Source organism: Taudactylus pleione, unplaced genomic scaffold (assembly GCF_031769625.1).
Source record: "Taudactylus pleione unplaced genomic scaffold, aTauple2 ptg000179l, whole genome shotgun sequence".
Lineage (NCBI taxonomy): Eukaryota > Metazoa > Chordata > Amphibia > Anura > Myobatrachidae > Taudactylus > Taudactylus pleione.
The window spans coordinates 2839848-2863451 of NW_028284581.1; the positions used below are offsets into that span (position 1 = coordinate 2839848).

At 47.2% G+C, this 23604-nt stretch overlaps 1 protein-coding gene across 2 annotated transcripts in view; it reads right to left on the reverse strand.

The window, feature by feature from the left end:
* The window catches only part of NUP153 (nucleoporin 153), a 190841-nt gene that overhangs the window by 111941 nt on the left and 55296 nt on the right, over window positions 1-23604 (reverse strand). For both annotated transcript variants that reach the window (XM_088475837.1, XM_088475836.1), the window contains exons 5-8: window positions 22716-22841; window positions 11635-11751; window positions 11091-11132; window positions 9340-9390 (exon numbers count right to left, since the gene is read on the reverse strand). In XM_088475837.1, the coding sequence (XP_088331963.1) occupies window positions 9340-9390; window positions 11091-11132; window positions 11635-11751; window positions 22716-22841 (336 nt within the window). The remainder of the gene's footprint in view (window positions 1-9339; window positions 9391-11090; window positions 11133-11634; window positions 11752-22715; window positions 22842-23604) is intronic.

Genomic DNA, 23604 nt, shown 5'->3' on the forward strand with positions numbered 1-23604 from the left:
TGACCCCTTACATTAAAATGTCAGGTACAAAAGGGCTCTCTGCATGCGTGTCAGTAGACATGTTTACTGTACGATTAGTCATTTTCCTATGACTTGAATAGGCATGCTACAAATACAGCAAGCCCAACATGGATAATGTACTGTTATGTTAACAGTTACACAAAGGAAAAAAAAAAAAAATTACATTTAGCTTTAGAACAAATACATTAAACATTCTGCAAAAACTAAGGGAAAAGATGACAATTTAATAGTCAAGTAGCTTTTGCAGTCTTGCAAATAAGTCTATGAATAGATGATCTGTCCTCTTTCACAGTGACAGCTGCAAGTAAGGGTTGGATACAAGCCGTTGCTCCTGCCTACAAGCATTAAGACTGTACCACAGGTGTTTGAGAGCACAACTGCCCTGTAATTTATGAATGATTGTAAGGCCTGATTCAGCAAGGAACGCAGTTGCTTATACACATGCAATCGGCCGATTAATTTGCACTGAGCATGCATACGCATCGCAGTACTCGAACCAGACATTGTGAACGGGACTGCGATTGCAGAGGCTACGCAGACCCATGGCAGAGTGATTGAGAGGAAGTGCAGTTTGTGGGTGTTGATGGGGTTGGTCGGACAAATGCAGGCGTACCAGTGCGTTTCAACGCGTTGCAAGGGCATGCAGAAATTAGCCACTGCAATGCCAGACGCCCCCTGAGGACTCATAGCGTGTGCTGAAGTAAGCAATTCCTGAGTGAGGTCTGCCTAAACTGTGCGTATGGGTCCGATGTTACCGATTGTTTAGCTATGTTGTGAAAGTATATGGATGTGAGTAAGGGGAAGTGGGCGTCTTTATGTTATGGTGTGATCGCAATGCGAATGCAAACTTTTACATATCACCACTGATATTAGCAACTGCGTTGCATGCGTATAAGCAGAATAGCGATCCTTGCTGAATCAGGCACTTAGTAATGATGGAGTTTAAAAGAAACTAAAGCATGAAGTATTAATGAACGCTTCCAAATTACCAGTTGATTTTGAGAAAAAAAAAATTTGTTAAAAAAAAAACAAACAAACACAAAACCCAGAAAGAGTAAGGATCCCACTAGAAGGCAGAGAAGTCAGTAGGTGTAAATTTGATAGCAAAGGATACAATTTATGTATTCAGAGATACATTTCTGAAACCATGTAATATTTGTTGAGGTTACTAAAAACAGGGCCAAGTACCTTGGAAAATTAACACATTCTGAATATTTTCTTGCATTTCATAACAAATCTAGCCCATAATGCCTCAGTCTATATAAGGGCCGCATACACCTGAGCCACCATTTCCTGTTCTGCCAACACGCGGACTGGGGAAACTAAACACATTAAAAATCCCTGACTCGCTGATTCCGTCCATTTTCGGGTCAGGTTCTCTCTAAATCTAAAAGGGGCGATTTAACTGTTGTGGACCCCTTGCCGGGTGTCTATATGAATGGGCGTCAACTGCGCAATTCAATTGTTGCTCCATTCACCGCCAGGATGGGGGGGGGGGGGGGTTACACTTCTTCTCACAGCCTCCTGAGGTGCGAGAAGAAATGTGTGCAAAGTTTATTGCATTGGGCGCCCTGACAGTGGTTTTGGCGCACAAACAGCTGTGCTAAACCAGATGCTTTTAATCACAATACTAATGGGTGCCAGAACGGAGAAATTATTAGGGGGGGTAGGGGGATTTTCAATTGTTAGTGTTTGGGAGTCTTATTTGTCAGCCTGTGTTCTTCGCCGCCATCGAGGCTGATCATCCGGCTGGCCAGGTCCGGATTCAATTGTTTTGGTGTTACATTTATGTGGTCGTGTTGAATTGGTGGGCGGCGATGTGCGTTTCTTCCCGTCCAGACTGTTCTTTTCCATGCAGAGTGCGCTGCTGTGTTGCGGCTCTCCCTCCATCCACGCCCACCCGCCAGCAGAGCTTCCCCATTGGTGTCCTAGCCACGCTCACTGATGACTGTCAGCAGCGCCGGCTAACCCACCGCCCGCCCATGACAGCGATGTGTTCAGCTGCAAGCACTCTGACCCCAGACCATAGATAAAGGAGGGGACTACGCAGCTTCCCTCTATAGCGTCGGACAGCGATTCACATAGATACCGGGGACTGCTGCAGTACACTCGTCTCTGCACGTATATATTCTAGCGGTGCCGCATGCCAGTACTGCCCAGATGAGGGGGAAGACTTTAGCTGCCCCTCCAGTCACCTGCTAAAGCGAATGTCATCAATTCACTGCTTATGCTGCAGGAGCTCTGATAAATCATGGGAACAATACTGGGGCACTGCATAGGGGGAAGACTACTGGGGGTACTCTATAAGGGGCATTGCATAGTATAAGAGGCACTACTGGGGGCACTGTATAAGGATGCATTGCATGAGGAGCACTGCATAAGGGGGCATTGCATAATGGGCACTACTGGAGGAACTGTATAAGAGGGCACTGCATAAGGGCTACTGTATATGGGGGCACTGCATAGGGGAGGGCCACAGGTCGGTATCCCGACCGCTGGCATCCTGAAGGTATCGGGGTGTTATGGGGAGGGGAGGTTAGGATTAGGCACAAGGGGAAGGGTTAGGCACCAGGGAGGGAGGGTTAGTGTAGGGGTTATACTTACCTTGATTTTTTTATGGGTGCCGGGATGCTGCCGTCGGTATTCTGACCAGCGGCATCCTGGGATTTCATACCCAACCCATCGGCTACATCCTGATCACCTTCCCACTCAGCTTATTTTTTCTCTGTACTTTGTCCCTACAAAAGTCATTCTATTGAAAGTATTTGATTAAATCAATTATATTCACCCTTATAATATTAGAATTTTATTAATAAATTAACTGGTATACTATTTTTAATACTTTTTACTCAAACCTCACGCCCTCTAGGGGTGGTGAGAATTAATAGTGATAAAGTGAAAAATAGGTCGACCAATATTTTTTATCACGCCTAATTTGCAACATTGAATATCCCTGGCCATGTTACAGATAGGCTGAAATTTAGGTGTGATAAATCACAATTATCACGACCAAAAAATGTTCAATTGAATAGCGACTAAATTTTATCACACCTAAACACACGTTTATCATGGGAAAAATATGAGATATGGTAAGAACTTACCCTTGTTATCTCTATTTCTACGAAGTCCATAGGGTTCCACAGGATACCTTGGGGTATAGGTGTGACGTCAGTCGCAGGGCACCAAAGAGTTAAGCTTTCAGCCTCCCAGGATGCACTAGGTCCCCCTCCTATACCCCGCCCCCGGGTCAAGGCACCTCAGTTAGTTACCAAGCCATAGGCCGGAGGAGGAGAAGGAAGAGAGAGAACAAAGATCTGGACACATACAAGAATCACATTCTCACCAGAGGGAGACGGAAAACCGGTGACCAGAGCAAAGCCCATCTGCAGCACAGGTGCGACAGGGCGGGAGTCCTGTGGAACCCTATGGACTTCGTAGAAATAGAGATAACAAGGGTAAGTTCTTACCATATCTCATATTTTCTACTTCAGGGTCCATAGGGTATCCACAGGATACCTTGGGGATGTCCCAAAGCAGTATCCTTTAAGGGTGGGGACGCTCCTGTGCAGAAAGGAGAATCCGCCGCCCGAAGGAAGCATCCTGAGAGGCGAAGGTGTCAAACCTGTAATACCTCACGAAGGTATGGACAGAAGACCACGTAGCAGCCTTGCAGATCTGAACTGCCGAGGCACCACGTCGAGCTGCCCACGAAGGACCCACAGACCTAGTGGAATGAGCCTTCAGAGAAGGAGGGACCGGTAGGCCTTCATGAAGATAAGCTTCAGAAATAGCCATACGGATCCAGGCTGCCAAAGTTTGCTTTGAAGCAGGCCAACCCTTTTTACAGAAGCCATAGAGGACAACAAAGCGTCCGACTTCCTAAACAAAGAAGTGCGGTCAACATAAGTCCTTAAGGCCCGCACAACATCCAAAGAGGCCTCACCCACGGAAAGACCCGGTGAGTTAAAGGCCGGAACAACTATTTCCTCGTTAACATGAAACTGGGAAACAACTTTGGGAAGAAACTCGGGCCGAGTGCGGAGCACTGCCCTGTTCCCATGAAAAACCAAGAAAGGGGGTCTACAAGAAAGAGCCCCTAACTCAGAAACACGTCTGGCTGAAGCAACGGCCAGAAGGAAAACAGTCTTAGCTGTTAGCCATTTAATATCCACTGAGCCCAGTGGTTCAAACGGCGGTCCTTGGAGAGCCCTCAGGACCACAGCCAAATCCCAAGGCGCCACAGGTGGAACAAAGGGCGGCTGAATACGGAGAACACCTTGCATAAAGGTGCGCACATCCGGGATTGTAGCAATCCTACGGTGAAACCAGACAGATAGGGCCGAAACCTGTACCTTCAAAGAAGCAAGGCGAAGCCCATGATCTAGTCCCGCTTGCAGGAAGGCGAGAATCCGAGACAGACGAAACTCCCGCGGTGCATAACCTCTCGGTCGACACCACTGGAAGAACGTATGCCACACGCGATGGTATATCCTCGCGGAAGACGGTTTCCGAGCTCGTAACATGGTACGCACCACAGAGCTGGAAAACCCCCAGGACCTCAGCATGGCCGTCTCAACAGCCACGCCGCCAAAGACAGCCGAGTCAGGTCCGGGTGAAGACAAGGACCCTGAGACAGAAGGTCCGGTCGTAGCGGCAACCGCAGAGGACTGTCCACGGACAGACCCAGAAGGTCTGAGAACCAGTGCCGTCTGGGCCACGCGGGAGCTATCAACAGGAGCGTCCCTCCTTCCTGTTTGAATTTCCGGATTACCCGTGGAAGAAGGGAGACCGGAGGGAACAGGTATGCGAACCTGAACGTCCACCGGACGGACAGAGCATCCACCAGAGACGCCCCTTCGTCTCTTGTGCGAGACCCGTACACCGGCAACTTGTTGTTGTGCCGGGACGCCATGAGGTCGATTTCTGGAAGACCCCACCTGTCCACCAGTAGTTGAAAAACGTCCGGGTGCAGGGACCATTCCCCTGGATGAACGTCCTGGCGACTTAGAAAGTCCGCCTCCCAATTTAGCACTCCCGGGATGAAGACCGCTGATATGGCCGGAAGATTGCACTCCGCCCAAACCAGGATCCGAGAGACCTCTACGAGAGCCGCCCGACTGCGAGTTCCTTCTTGCCTGTTTATGTAGGCCACGGTGGTAGCATTGTCCGACTGGACCTGCACCGGGTGACCCTGGAGAAACCGCTGTGCCTGCAGGAGAGCATTGAAGACCGCACGGAGTTCCAAGATATTTATTGGAAGCTCCGCTTCTGTCGGTGTCCACCTGCCCTGGAACAAGTGTGGACCCGAAACTGCTCCCCAGCCCCGAAGACTGGCGTCCGTTGTCAACAGGACCCAATTTGGAACCCAGAACGGACGTCCCTTGTTGAGGTGGGTCGTCTTTAACCACCACGCAAGGGACAGGCGAACCTCCGGGGTGAGCACAATCGTCTGGAACTTCAGAGACTGAGGCAGCCCGTTCCACTTGGACAGGATCAGGTGCTGCAGAGGTCTGGAGTGAAACTGGGCGTATTCCACCATGTCGAACACCGACACCATGGAGCCCAGTAACCTCATCGCCGAGTGTAAGGACACCCGGCGGCTGTGCAGACAACTGCGCACCCTTGACTGTAAAGCAGAGATCTTGTCCTCCGTCACGAAGATCCTTTGCTGTCCCGAGTCCAATAAGGCTCCAAGATGCAGAATCCTCCGAGACGGGATTAGAGTGGACTTCTGCCAGTTGATTAGCCAGCCGTGCCGTTGCAGCAGTGCAATGGTCAGGTCCAAGTGGTGTAACAGGAGCTCTGGAGATCCTGCCACCAATAACAGGTCGTCCAAGTACGGCAACATGCGGACTCCTTGCAGCCGCAGAGAAGCCGCCATGACCGCCATAGCGTCCTGTATGTCCAATGACACCATGTAGTCCCCAGGTTCCAGCGCCAGAATGATGGACCGTAGGGTCTCCATCCGAAACTTCGGGACCCGCAAAGACTTGTTGAGTGCTTTGAGGTTGAGAATCGGACGATATGACCCATTGGGTTTCTGTACCAAAAATAGATTTGAATAGAAACCCTGGCCCCTCTGGGAGAATGGAACAGGCACTATAACTCCAGCCTGGAGCATAGTGTGCAATACCTTCCGCAGCTCCGTAGCCTTGTTCTGGTCTGATGGTAGACCCGTGGTGAAGAATCGAGCCGGGGGTCTGTGCCGGAAGGAGAGGGCGTACCCGTGAAAGACCACCTCCAGAACCCAAGTGTCTGTCGTAGTGAACGACCAACACCGGGAGAACTGCAGCAGGCGGCCTCCCACCCTGGGATCCCCCAAGGGGAGACCCGGACCGTCAGGCCGCAGGCTTGTCATCTGGCTTGGGGGCCGGACGTCTGGTACTCCATGCCTGTTTCCGGGGCTTGACCGATTTCTTAGGGCCAGCCTGTCGAGGAAACGACTGTGGTTTGGGCCTGCCCTGGGCCCTAGATGACCGAAAGGACGATGGTCCAGAACCAGAAGGAGCAGCGGCCGACGGGAGACAAGCAGATTTGGCTGCCGCCAGCGTGGCCACAATCTTATCCAGATCCGGACCGAAGAGAACTTCTCCGGTAAACGGCAACGCTTCCAGACCTTTCTTGGATCTGCGTCCGCCTTCCAGGATCGCAGCCACAAGGTGCGACGAGCAGCTACCGCTGCTGAAGAAATTCTAGACACCAGAGTACTAATGTCTAGAGCCGCCTTGTTGATGTAGGTGGCCGAATCACGGAGATTGCCAATCAACTCCGCCTGTTCAGCCGGACAGTCGGACTCAAAAGAAGCCTCTAATGAATCCGCCCAGCGCTCCATCGCTCTGGCAACCCAGCAAATGGCCATAGCCGGCCGTGCTGCCCCCCCTGCAAGGGAATAAGCGGACTTCAGGCAGATTTCTACCTTGCGGTCCGTAGCATCCTTAAGGGAGGACATGGATGGCATCGGCAATGTGGCTCTACGGACAAGACGGGTCACGTGAGAATCCACCTGTGGAGGGGATTCACACTTAGCAAAATAATTATCCGCGAACGGATAAGCCACCGCCAGGCGTCTCTGCGGCTGGTATCTTTTGCCAGGCTGTTTCCACGCCTCCTCTAAATGGTCCACCAACTGACCCGAAAGAGGAAAGACTGTGGCATCGCCCTTCACATCTTTGAAAAAGGCATACTTAGATTTAGCCGCTGGGGGAACTTCGTCCTCAATCACCAAGGCTGTGCGGACCGCCCGAATAAGTCCAGGAATATATACTTTGGACTTAGCATCAGCGTCCTTAGTATGGAAAGGTTCCTGATCGTAAGGATCCAGAATCTCCCCATCATCAGACGTCCCTTCGTCATCCTCATAAGGAGCGGACAGAGACGCCACCGGCCTTTTATGAGGCCGCATCACAGACTCCCCTTGCAACACATCCGACAAGTGCTGTACAGAACTCGTCAGGGAGTTAACCCACGCTGGCTCCTGAGAACCCGGGAGCGGGGAAATAGGGAGACTGTGGGGTACCACCAATTGTCGTGGGAACCCCTGCATGGGTGACGACACCACAGACTGCTGGGACAAACCCATCGGAGTAAACGCGGGCTGCGGAGCTAACTGGCCCACTAAAGCTGTTAACGCCTGAGCGAAATAAGCCCAGGGCGGCTCCTGTACCGGTGCTGTAACCGTAATAGGCCGCGCCATGGACAAACACTGCCGGCAAAGGCCCTCCGCGCTACCCTCCCCCTCCGCTAACGGTACTTTGCACGTGGTACACTGTAGCCGGAGGGGAAAATCACTTTCAGACATTATGGCACCACGTATGTGACCTCTCTCACCAATTAAGTATTAAATAGGCGAGAGACCACCCTGCAGCACCGCACCGCAAGGGCTTTAGCAGAAAGAACAGGGACAGTAATAAAGCTGACAGTTTAGAGAAGAAAATTTACAGGCAGCGCTAGCACAGTCACATACAATGCAGAGAAATAACAATTCCTGCACTAACAGCGCTGATCACTCAACTACACAGACACAGGGCCTGGTAGGACACAGCGCTGCATACACAGACCTGAGCCACAGCGGAGGAGAGGTATGCGGGGGGACCCAGACCACGATGCTTCCTTCCAGACTTCCAGCAGCGTTCACCATGCGTTGCAGAGAAGATGGCCGCCGAGGAGCAGAGAGAAGCTGGCCTGGGGGAGGAGCGCTGACACAGGACCAGTCAGCACAGTGCAGAGAGGGCTGTGTGCAGCGGGGGAGGCGCCGGCTGTGAGACAGGGAAGGCGCGCTCCCCTGGCATGCATTTAACCCCTGGGACGCCGCAGCGCTACCGCTCTGCTGCGGTCCGCTGTCCCAGGGGGTAGTGGAAGCGCAGGTTGGTCGCCTGGCTCCACGCTGCAGCCAGTCCCCAGGGAGCCCCCTGCCTAGGGACTTAGGACCATGTGATCAGCGGGGACCCACCGCGGGACCCCGCTGCTTACCTCTGTCCCCCTTGAATCCGGCCATGGTCCGGAGCATCTGGGGTCACCGCTAGCTGTGACCCCAGACGCCCACCAGCATCCCCGGATCAGTACCGGCGTTCTGGTACCGGCGGGGTGTAGGGAAGACAGCATGGACGTCAGGACTGACTGTCCATGCTGTTCATCCAGATGTGCAGCCACAGCTGCATGAAGAAAAAGCTTCAGGGGCTCTTCTAGCCCCCACTCCAACAGGTGCACCCGACTCCGGCCGGGCACCAAACTAAACTGAGGTGCCTTGGCCCGGGGGCGGGGTATAGGAGGGGGACCTAGTGCATCCTGGGAGGCTGAAAGCTTAACTCTTTGGTGCCCTGCGACTGACGTCACACCTATACCCCAAGGTATCCTGTGGATACCCTATGGACCCTGAAGTAGAAAAACACTGATAAAACAATTGAATTCCCCCCATTGAATTGCTCCATCGGGTGCCTATTTGTATAGCTGTCCAACAGGAATCGCCCCCTTAGAAACAATGTGGGATCACAGAATGGGGAAAGGGTGGAGGTAAATGAGCTTTTGACATTTTACTACCTCACACCACTCAGAATAAAACTTTTCATTTTGGGTGGAGTTATGCACTAAGGACATTAACAACTCTATAGATTCCTAGAAAAGCCTTATTCATGGGCCAGTAACATAAGCCGTTCACAAGCCCAGTTATTCAAAACTTTTTCTTTAATGAGGGTGTAGGTGGTATAGTGGACAGTCCCCAAACATTATAACTCAATTATGATAAAACGTTGAGTATGTTGTATATTAAATCAACATGCCTGATATACAGACCTTAAAATGCTCTCATGCAAACAGTCTTACCTTTTTTCTTTTAGATGGATGATCGATATTGACGGCACTTTTTTCTGGTGCCTGTAGAAAAAAAGTAATTTGTTTTAGACTAGAATAACAAGCAGTAAATAGGAGTAGGAATATAACAAAGACCTTTAAAATCCATAAACTTCTAACATTTATTGTACTTTTAATTCTTGTGCCTTCGCAAATGGAAAACAAATCGGACAAATACGTCACTTATCGCAGCTCCCATTTATGCAAAACCGGCAATAACCAATTCAGACGATAATTCTTGCATGGATGACAAGCGATAAGTACAGGTAAAAAATGGTGAAATCAGCCTGTACCCCAAAAAAAAGGTATAGAAGTTGGTATAATATTGGTATAGAAGTCTGTTAGTGGCCATAATCAAAGGGTTTGGGGCCCTTAAATTGTGTCAAATGGCTGTTAGAAAAATGCTTATAACAGTGAAATAATGACAGGGGGCAAGATATTTTGGCCAAAATAAATGCTGTAGTTACATGAAGGGTACACTAAAATTGGTATATTTAAGTCATTTTAGGGCACCCTTAATTTTTTTTTTTTTTTTTTTTTAAATACACCTGTCACTGCCTTCTGCAATGTTTAAAACACCGGTCCCATCCATTCAACCCCCCCAATAAACCTGCACCGCTACTTTAAACCACTATGTCTTCGATTTTTACTTTCAACACAAAAATTACATGTCATTATTGGCCAAATTAGGCAAATTAAAAAAGATTTCCTTACAGTGGACCTGTGTTGTTAAAACTATTACAAAATAAAAATATATATATAAGCTACCTACAGAGGCTGCTGCCCATCCAAAAGTGCCCTATCTCCTCAGGCACTGACGACTGGAATGATGGGATTGCAGGGGGGAGGGGTAGGGGGGGAGAGCTAGGATGAAAGCTACAGTGTCATTAAGTGCCTGCTCCTGCCCCAACTGACAATCTCATGGTCCAGTGTCCCCCAGCCTTGATAGAGAAATCAAGATTTAATAAGCAGCAGCTTTTCAATGCCAACACTTTCGAGCAGTTCTGGCTGCTGAATTTAAAAGGGGAATCAATTTAAAATCAAAACAATCTTGATTTTGCACTTAAGATTAATGCCCCTTTAAAGCTTGCTGCCAGGTCAGAGTGGCAGCTTTGCAAAGCCACTGCTCTGTAAATATACCCCAATTGTCATGTGTCCATCCAAATGTGGTACCACTCAATAGCTCTCACTAGCAGTATTCCTCAATCCAAGTGCTGACAGGATATTTAAAAAAATATATATAGTCAAATGTTATGTCAAAGAACACCACCGTCACCCCCTTTCCTCGTACATACGTATATGGAAATAATCTTGGGAACAAGTTCATAATATTCCAGAAATGTAGTACAGAGGCCACTAAATAAATGGAACTGTACATTGTAGTCAATTCCTTTTTCGGATCACATAATATGCTATTTGATATGATTTAAATATACATCCTATACAGCAGATAGATCAATTTCCTGTGCTGTTCTATCCATTTATTTCTACTTTGTGGTCTGAAGCGGCAATACTGGATTTGCACAAGCAACAAACTAATTGGTTACCAGCAGCCCCTGAATAAATTGGTTTGTCTCTTGTTAACTTGTACAAGTGTCTTGTCTTGCGAACATTCTGTGCAGTGTGTCATATTGCTCATGTACATGATACCATTGCAGAAATACTGAAATAAAAAAAATAAAAAAACCTACTACATACAAAGATAATAAAGCAAATACACTCACCAATGATACAGGAGTGGAGATTGATGGTATTCTCCTGGCATCCTAGAATTAAAATATAGAGGCTTACATAAAATGGAATAGATAATGCTACAAACTGAATGTTTTTACCATATTAAAAATATATTCTAATACTTACAGGATGAAAGTATGCAAATATTAATAGACCAATGGTAAGTTAAACATGTGCTTGCAATACAATGCTTTAAAAAAAAAAAAAACACACAACGAACTACAATATAACATCAACTGCTGTTTGATAAATAGCTTTCTACTTGTTACTAATAGGACAATAGACAATTGTATTCAGGAATGCATTGATTTAGCACTTGTGCAGTAGGCATGCCAGAAGTAATAATTTAATATAGGATAGCATGCACAGCAAAAAAACGTCTGGATCACCGACATCTGCAGTCACAGAACCCAAATAAACACAAGTTCTGCTGTGTGAACAAATCCTAGGAAATGAAAATGGTACAACGCTTGTTTCATCACCTACACACATTAAACTTGAATTATACAATATTTTTAGTAGTATGCAATTTACCGACAAGGGGCTTGACATCTTCTCCAAAGACTGCAGGATGCGCCGTGCCGTGGAGCTTGTAACACCATAGGACTGAACGTTTGCTGGTTTCGCTTTTACTTGTCTTCTGAGTGGGGCCTGCAAGCAACACAAAGTAGTACATTGTCATGTAGTTTATATGAATATACGACGGAGAGTCAAAAATTATCTGCACTCCAGTTACATTAAAACTTCTGTTGGCCGGACTGTCTGAAAGAAGAAATGGCTGCCCCACTTGTAATTTGCACGAAAGAAGAGCAGTGTGCAGTGATTTGTTTTTTTGTGGTCTGAGGGTATGTCTGGTGTCGATATTTATCGAAGACTTTGCGTAGAGTATGGAGAAAGTGTTGTCGCGAAGAAGTGTGTATGAATGGATAGAGAAGTTCAAAGAAGGTCGCACAAGTGTCAGCCAAGCAGAAGGAGCCGGACGCCCGTTCGTGTCCACAACTGATGAGAACACTGAGCGTGCATGTGAACTGGTTCTGTTGGATAGACAAGTGAGTGAATTATGTTGCAAATCATTTGCGTCAGTCATGGTTCTGCCTATGCAATAATCAACGATATACTTGGGTAGCTCCGCCCAACAATTTTTTTAAATGAGGGAATATGAAAGCTTGTTGACAGATGGACAGAGTATTGAAAAGCTGTGAGCTTATATGGAAAGCGGATAAAAATAAATTCTACAGCCACAGTGTGAAAAATGGGCCTGAATGAGAGCCGCTAGCACGATGTGTATGCAAATTGCGTAGGCAGTGCTATCGCACAGCAATGCATTAGCACGCCCAGGTATTTCTTAGAGAACAATCACAGTGTATGCAGACACCCACCAGCCTGTCTTAAGACGCCCACTTGTGCACATCATGTCCAGAAAGTGTATACAACCATCGGTACATCGGGTAACATCTGATTCTATCACAGCGCTTGAGGTTGACCATACCCTGCCGCGAGCACTTCAGTGTAAAAACAAGCCAGGTAACGTGTACTATGATGCAGTCTTATAATTATGCACACCTCTAAAACACCGTTGAGATGCTCAGGCACGCCTGCATTTGCACCTCCACTCCATTTTAAATGGCCAGCCCGTTACCACCACAAACGGCCTCTTCTGTCACTCACTCTGCTGGGCTGTCTATGCGCAGCGAGCCAATGCACTGTGAACTTTCGCTAAGGTATGCACATGCGCACTACGATGCATACGCATGCGCACAATGCATACACACTGCAAACCATTGGCAGCAGCGAGAGTATGCACCTTAGCGAGCGGGTCTGTATGAGCACCAATGTTTGACTCACCCTCGTATTAATGCAGCAGAAACAAAGTATAGCTCTAATGTTAAAACAGTGGGAACAGTAATAAAAAATTGGTGATAGATTACCCAATTTGAGCTACAACATGCACCTCCTGCTCAAAGCCGTTACGCAAGACAATTAAAGAGAACCACTGGTCAATGACCACTTACTTCAGAGAACGGATAGTGCCCTCATTTCCAAAACTAGTAGTTAGTGACGGCACTCTGGACGCTACGAAAATACACGGATTGTTTCTGGGAAGACTATTTGTGTGCATGTACTGGGCCAGACTACATATGAAAGACAAGTATTACCAGCTAAAAAAGGTCACACTCCCTTAGTTTGAAGCAGTGATTTGGCTATGAAAGGGGTTGAGAAAGGATGGGAACACACCTAAATCCTATATGGCTTAACCCAACAATCATTCTTAAATTTAGGATTATTTTTCAACCAGAATCCATCAGAGAAATGCTTTGGAAATAAGAAAAGAAAAGGAGAGATTGTTCTATTAAAATTGGTTAAGAGATAATGGTTGGTATTACCATTGATGACCTTGAACACATTCCAACCAAACTTCCTAGCAAAATGAAAGTCTGAAACTCAGCAGTCATTATAAAAAGTTACAAATAATTAATATGGCTTCTTGCATCATAGTGCCTGGGATAAGAGCCAGAGCAAAATTCATGCGAGAACAGCCAGAAATCACTTTTTATACAAATCCGATTTTTCTCCAACTATCGCTCAACCCAACCTCTGACTCCAACTACCGTCATATTTCTCCTTTGCCTTCAAACTACTTAAGGGCCATTCCATGACATGTAACATACACAAGTGTCTTCATACAAAATTACATATAATCTGTTACAGTATATACTAGAAAGAAAGTTGTAGCAAATGTTGTATAACATGTTTGTATTTATATTGAAAATAAAATTTCTTTCAACCTACATGTAGTATGAGTGTAACATGTGTAACCATGGAATGGTACTTGAGTGACTTGTGTACAAGCCTTCTCTTTTACAGCTCACTCCACTCTTAAACCAGGCTTCCCCACCCATTATTTCTATGGAGACCACAATCACAAAAATTAACAATGATCTAATTAAAGCAAAGTCTAAAGCTCAGTACACACTGGAACAATGTCAGATCGATTTGCCATTTCGTAAGGACAAATCACTTCCATCGCTCAATGTGTAAGGCTAATATGTGCACTCTCGCGGTTGCATGCGACGTTGTCAGGTTTGATGTGCTGCACATCAAACAGGACGATATTGCTAGCAATATGGTGCACATTGCCTAGTGTGTATGGCCGACCTGGAGATAAGTCATCCCGATTTGACCTTTGAAGACGTCACCACTTGTCACTCCCAGCCAGTGATCTTAAAGATGGTTGTTCTAGTGTGTACAGGAGCAATGATAAAATTGTATAGGACCAAACGATACGATATATCGTTTGGTCAATCACAAGATTGCAGTGTGTACACTCAATATCACTAGTTTTGGGCTCAAGGGAAATAGTCTGGAAAGTCAGAATGATTGCCGGTTGTCTCAGTGTGTACCCAGCTTAAATGACATTTCTCAATACTCATCCAACTGGACCTCTCTGCTGCTTTTGACCATGTTGATCACCTTCTTCTTTAGGCATACCATTCCCCATAAGTGACAGTTCTTTCCTGGTTCACATTCAACCTGCGAAAAATCACCTCCAGTTTGCTTTACATCTTGCACACATTCTCTCCCCCACTATTCCCATTATCTGTTGAGGTCCCACAAGACACTGTACTTGGCAATCTTTTTTCATTCGTTCGCTCCTCTTAGAGAACAGATTTGCTCGCTCACCCAATCTTCAGTCTGAACCACACACGCTCCTCTTTCTACCTGTCCGCTTTCAATTACAATGTAAGCACGCTCATATTTTAGGTCTGCATTTATTTTGTCTGTCCACATAGCACTGTGGCAACACAAGCCAGCAGAACACTTGTTACGAACAGAAAATTAACAAGCAGACAACAGGTGCTCGGTGCGCTTTAGCTAAATCATGTGGCGAGATAAACTGTAAACACATGCAGCACACAGTTCAGCAGGACTATTTTCATGTTACCCAAACGGCCTACTGTAAAACCCCTGCACCTTAACCCAGTCACTGCTGAGTGTATTTTGGCACCATTTGGGCTGGTCCCATTTACAAAATCAATATCAGTTTATGCAGAACCCACATAAATGCTAACCTTGTTTTTATTTCCAGAAGATTTATAAATTCCTGAAAACATCATTAGTATTTCTATTTCTTGCTATAAATACTTTCTACCCAAAATGGCCAAAAAAAATGGATTTTTGTTTTTTCAATGGAAACTGCTAGAAAGTGAAATAAAAAAGGAAGTGTGTAATTTTTTTTTTTTGTAACGAAATACTTTGTGGTTCTTGTCTAAGCATTAATCCATCTTTTCAAAATAGCCAAAGGTTGGATTCATAATACAGTAATGAGAGATATGGTAAGAACTTACCTTTGTGATATTTCTTCGAAGTCCATAGGGTCCACAAGGTTGACCTTGGGGTATAGGTTGGGGAACCGGGCACCACGCAGTTAAAGCTTTCAGCTCTCAAGATGCACTGGGTCCACTCTCCCTATAACACCGCCCTCAAGCCACCTCAGTTTGTAAGCAGCCAAAGGCCGGAGGAGGAAAAAGAGAACAAAAAGACTGGAACACAAGAACCACACTCACAGAGAAGGAGACGTGAAACCTGTGACCAGTAACATAGCCCATATGAAGCCAGGTGCATCAGGGCAGGTGCCCTGGGGACCCTATGGACTTCGAAGAAAGAGATCAGTTATTACCATCTCATTTTCTTCTTCAGGGTCCATAGGGGGTCCACAGGGTTGACCTTGGGGGATGTCCCAAAGCAGTCCAATGAAGGGAGGGGACCCTCCTGCGCAGAGGGGAGAATCAGTCGCCCAAAGTAAGCATCCTGAGAGGCAAAATGTATCTAATGCTTAGAACCTTAGAAAAGGTCTGAATGGAAGCTCACGTGGCCTCCATGCAAGGCTGAACAGCCGAGGCACCGTGGCGAGTCGCCCACAGACAAAGTAGAAAAATAATCAACAGAAGCCGGAACAGGAAGGCTTTCCTGTGTGTAGGCCCCTGAGATAGTCATGCGAAGCCATCAAGCCAACGTTTGGTAAATGGCTGGCCATCCTCTCTTGAAATCCATAGAGCACAAATAAGGAGTCAGATTTCCCTAAGGAACTGGTACGGTCCACGTGAATCCTGAGAGCACGGACTACAGCCAAAGAGGCCTCACCAACCGAGAGGACATGTGACTGAAAGCCTGATACCATACAGTTCCTCAATAAAAAGGAATTCAGACACCACCCTAGGAAGAAACAGGACGAGAGCGACTCACCGCCCTGTCTAGGTGAAAATATCCAGAAGAGGGAGCCACAGGAAAGCGCCCCCTTTACGACACACTCCTGGCAGATACAAACGCCATAAGAAAGTCTAATAAATAAACCACGGAAGGTTTACCGAAACTAGTGGTTCAAATGAAGGCCCCCAGAGGGCCCGAAGAACCACTGCCAAATCCCAAGGAGCACCTAGGTGGAACAAAGGGAGGTAGAATCCAGAGAACACCCTTAATAAAAGGGCTGGATACCCGGGAGTGGAGCAATTCTACACTGGAACCCTACTGACAATGCAGAAACCTGCACTTCCAGGGAAGTCAGGCGGAAGGCTAGACCCAATACATCTAGAAGGAATGCCAGGACTCTGGAAATCCTAAACACTTGAGGATCGAAGCCACTGGTACAATACCATTAGAAATATGCAAGCCAAACTCAGTGGTAGATCCCTGCAGAAGCTAGCTTACGAGCTCCAAGCATCCTGAAGATGACAGAACCAGAGAATCCGTTGGACTTTAGTAGGGACGCAGTCAAAGACAGACTATCCAGGTCCTGGGAAATGCAAGGACCCCGAGACAACAGGTAGCATGAATGGAGTGTTAATGGAGAGAGACTGAAAAACTAAAGTACCAGATAAGTCCGGGTCAAGCTGGAGCCACCAGCAGGACAGTACCTCCGTCATGAAGTTTCGAAGAACTCAAGGAAGAAGGGAGACCAGATGGAACATGTATGCAAACTGGAAGGTCCACTTCCAGGTTGCTTCGGTATCTCTAGTACTGGACATGAACACCGGCAGTTTGTGATTGTGTCGGGAGGCCATGAGGACCACCTCTGGGGGGCCCTGTCAGCTCACTAGGAGTTGATTTATCTCTTGGTGAAGAGACCAGTCCCCGTGATGCACGCTGTGACGGCTGAGGAATTCCACTTCCCAATTGAGAACTCCCGGAATGAACACTGCAGAGATGGCCGGGAGGAGACCCTCGGCCCATGTCAGAATGTGTGACACTCCTGTCATTGCTGCCAGACTTAGAGTGCCTCCTTGACGTAAGTCACAGTTGTGACATAGTCGGACTGAACCTGTACAGATTTACCATGAAGTATGTGTTGGGCCAGAGTGAGAACCCTTAGACAGCTCGAAGTTCCAATATGTGGATTAGCAGGGTAGAAACGACCAATGTCCAACGGCCCTGAAGGGAGTGCGGATCGGTCACTGCACTCCAGCGACTGGCACCCAATGTAAGGACTGCCCAGTCCGGGTTCCAAAAAGGGGCAACCCTTGTTTAGATGATGGCCATAGTCACCCAGACAGAGAAAGACGCACCTCCTGAGAGAGTCAGCGCCTGAACAGTGATCCGATGGAGAAACCCGTTCCACCTAAAAAGGATCAGTTTTAGCAAAGGCCTGGAATTGAACTGAGCATATTCCACTGAGGAAGGTGGACCCCGCGAAGTTGGAAGTGTTGCTGTAGCATAGCAAACCAGAGACAACGCTGAGGAGCGGACGCAATAGCTACATGTGGCCTGAATATCCAGCGATACCATAAAGCCCCCAGGTGCCATAGCTTAGAAGATGATGCGTAGGGTATCCCTCCTGAACTTTGGCACCCTTAGGAATTTGCTCAGGCATTCAAGCTTGACGATAGGCCGATGAGACCAATTTGGCTTCTGAACCAGAAAGAGTAGAATGATAAACCAGTCCCTCGCTGAGATAGTGGGGCAGGCATAATTACCCTTGCTTACAGCAAGGACTGTATAGCTTTCTGGATTTGTAATGCCTCGTTCGGGTCTAAAGGAGGGCCTGTGTAGACAAACAGGTGGGGAGGCCGTCTGAGAAATGAGAAGGCGTACCCGTGAGAAACCCCTTCTCTTACCAAAGCATCCATGGTGCTTTGACACAAGCACTGGGCGAACTGAAGAAGTCGGCCTCTCACTCTGAGATCCCTCAGATGAAGGCCTGTCCCGTCAGGATGAGGATTTATCCTCAGGCATAGAAGCAGGGCGTCTGGTGGTCCAGGTCTGCTTGGTTCTGTGTATGGCGGCCCTCGAGGAGGCTGACTGCCTAGGAAAGGACTGACTTTTAGGCTTTCCTTGAGGACAAAAGAACTTAACAGATTTAGTCCGAGGCCTTGTAGTGGAAGCAGCGAATAGCAGAAAGGCAGTTTGTGATACTGCCAACGCCTCTACTAGTGTTCCCGCTAGGCTGTTTTAGCTGGGCGCGGCGCCCTGCCCTCTTTCTGGAAGGCAAAAAGCGCCCTGCCCTCCAGAAGGAGGGCAAAAAGCGCCCTGCCCTAACAGCCTGCGGGAACCGTCTTCACCCGCGGGTCACAGTGTCCCGAGGGTGAAGAAATGTGCGGTGACCCGGTCACCGCCGGAGAATAGACGCCGGGCGCATGTGCCCGGCATCTATTCTCCCTGTCTGCAGGGCTTGGGGGCTGCCCGGCGTGTCCGTAAGTGCCGGGCACACCCCCAAGAGTGACGACAAGGGGACACGTCTTCTAGACACGCCCCCTTTTCGATGACCACGCCCCCTTCTCGGTCACACGCGCGCGCACAGACATGCCCTCTCTAGCTCCGGCGCCCTGCCTCCCGCCGGAGGGAACATTACTCTACAATCCCGTCAAGGTCAGGGCCAAACAAGATCTCCCAGGGGGCAATCTTTTAAGGTCTATCTTGGAATCGACCTCTGCCTTCCACGAGCGCATGTGTATGTGTATGGCGGATAGATACAGTGGTGGCCAAAACCCTTGGAGATGAGGAGACCGGCATCCAATGTTGCTTCTCCAACATAAGAAACTGCATCTTGAATGTGAGCAACAAAAGAAATCTGATCCCCAGAAACTTCTGAGGGAAAAAAGTTTTCAAATGCATCAGCCCAGCTCTCCATCGCATCAGCCACCCATGCAATAGCCATGGTCGGATGTGCAAGAGCCCCTGAGAGAGAACATTGATTTCAGGCAAGCTTCCACCTTCATATCCCCAGAATCCTTCAGGAAAGGGATGGTAGGCATAGTAGCACTTTTTATCAAGCGAACAACATAAGAATCCACCGCAGGCGATTATTCCCTTTACTTGCAGTGACCCTCAGGGAATGGGTAACAGGAGGCCAAACTCTTTTGTGAGTGATACCTCTTACCTGACGAATGCCAGACCTCCGCCATGTGATCCACCATCTGGGTCAGAGAGGGGGAAAACCGCAGAAGACAGTTTAACCTGGTGTTTTGATTTAGATACAGGTTCGTCAAAGTCTATAACTAAGATGAACCTGACCCCCAGCACCAAAGCAGGGATATCAATACTTGATTGAGGCTCCACCTCGTGACAAAGGGAATCGGGAGTCAAGACACATCATCCATCTCTCCCTAAAATATGGCAACGTGCAGCACGCAACAGTATGTGACCAACCTCACAAATATTGACATATGACATGTGAGGTCTCAGAACCACCCTAAGTACACCTGTATTAGGGCAGATTGTAAAAAAAGGGACAGATATAGACTGACAGGTGAAATAAATAAAGCAGACAGTCAGCGGCAGCATAAGTCACATACAATGAAGAAATATACACAATGCAAATGGCACTACAAATCAACTACCCAGATTCAGTGTCTGGGAAGGCTATAGTGCTGTGTAAACCGAGGGAAAGGCGAGGTACGCAGGGGGACTGGACCAAACGCCGTCTTAGGAGATATGCGACGCACCACAGAGATCAAATGGCCCCCGGTGCCATCACAGGAAGCGTGGTCCAAGGAGGAAGCAGCTCAGCAAAGCCAGACCGCAATGGAAAGGCACGCTGAGCTGTGGAGAGAAGCCGCTACAACAGGGAAGCCAGTCTCCCCTTGCTGAATTTTAACCCCGCGGATGCAGACTTCCCGCAACGATAGTCCCTGGTGGTCTAGTGGAATCGCAGGGTATGGGGGGCCTGCGCCCACCTCAGCGCCTCCGATCTGTCCCGAGACCGGAGGCAAAGACTGCTCATACATGGGTCACCGCAAGCGGTGCCCCTTCTTACCTTGTCCCCTGAGATCCGGCCGCAGTCTGGGAAGTCCACGGGACCCAGCTTGCATGGCCCCCGGGTTCCCGCCGAGAGCCCCAGATCAGTACTGGCGTTGCATCGCGACGGAGCAGCAGCAGAGACGTCCAATTGACAGTCTGTTGCTGTGCGCTCTAAAGATAGTTTTTACACTACCAGAAATCATAAAAATAAACTGAAATAAAATAGCTTTAGGGGCTGCTAGGCAGCAACTCTGCGATAAGTGACCCGGCTCCGGCCGGGCACCTACTCAAACTGAGGTGCCTCTGGCTCGGGGGTGGGGTTATAGGGAGAGTGGACCCAGTGCATCCTGGGAGCTGAAAGCTTTAACTGCGTGGTGCGCGGATTTGGTTCCCCAAGCTATACCCAAAGGTCAACCCTGTGGACCCCCTATGGACCCTGAAGAAGAAATGTACTTTATTTTACACATATAAATGATGCATAAAATATGCAGCAAAAATATGGTAGCCCAGCATACTATTTTGAAAAATAGACAACCTACCACATCAAATTAATGGATTCCTTTGCATATCACAATGGGGATTAACACTTTCTATAGCATAAGTTTGTCATCACCAGAAAACACATTGTTTGAAAGATGGAACTTTTCTTCCAAATGAGGCTGAGCCCAAGTGGGTAAGGTCAGATAATATAAATCAATACACATCAAGTGCCATCTCCCATCCTCCAGTTCCGCTAGCATCAATATGTACTACAGAAACATTATCTGGTGATCACTAGAAAGTGTCACAAACATTTGAAAGCAGATACTCATCTCCACAAGGGTATACCTGAATATCCCTGACCCTAAGTGTTCCAGGATAGAGGAGAAAGCATTCAAAGTTTTCGATTTCCCGGATTTGCATGGCTTATACAGGAAGGGAGCGTGACTTAAGTACATCAGTGTGGGTTCAATGTCATCACAAAGACCCTCCCCCTCCCTGGTCCAAGTAACAGCAAATGTACAGGAACACGACTTTTGGGTAAACACCCCCCACCACCACGTAAACCACTACGGCGCTTAAGACGACTCATGCTACGCCGCAAAATTGTTTAGGAATTACCTGCACCCTGAAGATATTTTATTTTTAAGTGGGGACCATACTAGGGATGTGCAGGCTCGGATAGGTTCGAGTTTGCACGTGGAGTTCGGATTTTTCCCTCCAAAAAAACGGAACTCAGAACGAGGCAAAACGTCATCTTACATGGACGAACATCATCATTCCTGGACAAAAGACCAGGAATGATGATGTTCGTCCATGTAAGATGACGTTTTGCCTCGTTCTGAGTTCCGTTTTTTTGGAGGGAAAAATCCGAACTCCACGTGCAAACTCGAACCTATCCGAGCCTGCACATCCCTAGACCATACACAGATTAAACCATCTAGGGGGCAATTAAATTGTTTTGACAGCGGCTATTTTTTTTTGTGCAGTCAATGTAGCAATTGAATCGTTGCTTTGTTCGGGCACAAATAGACGCGGATGCACACATTTCTGCTCGAAGCCTCCCGAGGTGGAGAGCAGAAATGTGCGATATGTCGGCACTTTGGGTGCCCAATGCAGTACTTTAGACGGGTGCATCTGAGTACGCACATGCACTACTCGCGCATATAACAGTGGTTGCACACAGGATGCAAGAACGCAGCAACATTTGATTTACTCCATTGAGTGCCCAAAAGTAGTAGCCGCGGTAAAAACAACTGGATCACCCAATTAGTGTTTCGTGACATTTAAAATCAATTCGATGATATGGAGTAATAATTAAACAGGAAAAGCACTATATATACACACAAGCTGCTGTACACAAGGGCTAACATTCAGAATATAATATTTGTAAAAAAAAAACATCTGAGATTCTATAATATAGACACACATAACCATCACATAGTGCAGTTACTTATAAAGACACAGCAAGTCCCCAAAGACTTCTGCACTGCCCTGGAAAAAACATTGCACTACTACAATGTTACTTTGAAAGGTCATCTTTGGCTGTTATTCAAAGTTGCTTTCCCACTTTAGAAAACCTGTGTGGTTAATCTAGTCCCTTCCCCATTATAATATAATCGGGGTCCTTTCCCAGGACAGTATTGATTGCATTTGCTATGCAACAAAGTATGTGGTTAAGTACTGTCAAGATAAAAGGGTAAAAAAAAGTTATGGAACTGATATATACATAAAATGCAAATTGGTGAAGTGTGAATAATCTTTTTTTCCTTCTTCCTTAATCTTGACAGTGCATATTGCATTTCTGGAGATATATTACCTCTCTAGAGAGATATAGATATATACACCCCCCCCCCCCCTATGGAATTAGATTGCTAGCATATGAAAGACTGTAGTACATTTACCTGATAAGGAGTACTGCGGACTCTAGATGCACGTGACGCAGCTGCACCCCCATACGTAGTCTTGCCAGGATAGAAAGGCGAATCACCGAGCAAACTGGGTTTTAAGGCAGATGTGTTTCCAAAGGACTGCAACAAGAGAATTTAACCACCACATGCACGGCATACATAAGTGAGGGATGATTAGCATTTACCGTTCTAAAAAAAATTCAGTATATAGGAATATCAAAGAAAAAAAATACCATTGGATTATAACTTACCGATAATTCAGTTTCTCAGAGACTCCATGACAGCCACACATTGAATATAAGACCTGTTCCCCTTAGTAGAGACAGGAAGTTTTCTCAGGGACCGCTCCCTCACTGCATATAATCTAGCCCCTTCCTCCTCCCTTGTCTTTTTGAGTGTCTCCTTATCTAGGGGCTGACATGGAATCTCTTGCAAAAACTGAATCGGTAGAGGATAATCTGTTTTCTTCTTCGTTCCTCCACGGCAGCCACACAATGGGACATACCAAAGCTAATACACGGGGGGAAATAAACAGACCTATAATGCTTCATAACATCTTTTGTTTGAGTGCTTCTTGAAGCACCTTATCTCCAAAATGAGCACTTGACAAATCCAATGCATAATGAGTAGTAAATGTATGTACTGATGATCATGCTGCCGCTTTACAAATTTTCTTCTACTGAATCTTTCACCTTCTCTGCACAAGAAGTAGCTACAGCCCTAGTCGAGTAAGTATTTCAGGCACTTTAAACCCTTCTTTCTTGTAAGCAAAGATAATAACAGCTCTTATCCATCTTGCAATGTTTGGTAGAGCTATAGCCTTGTCCGATTCCAATTGGTAGGACAATTAAATGCTTTGTCTTCCTGCATTCACTAAAAGGTG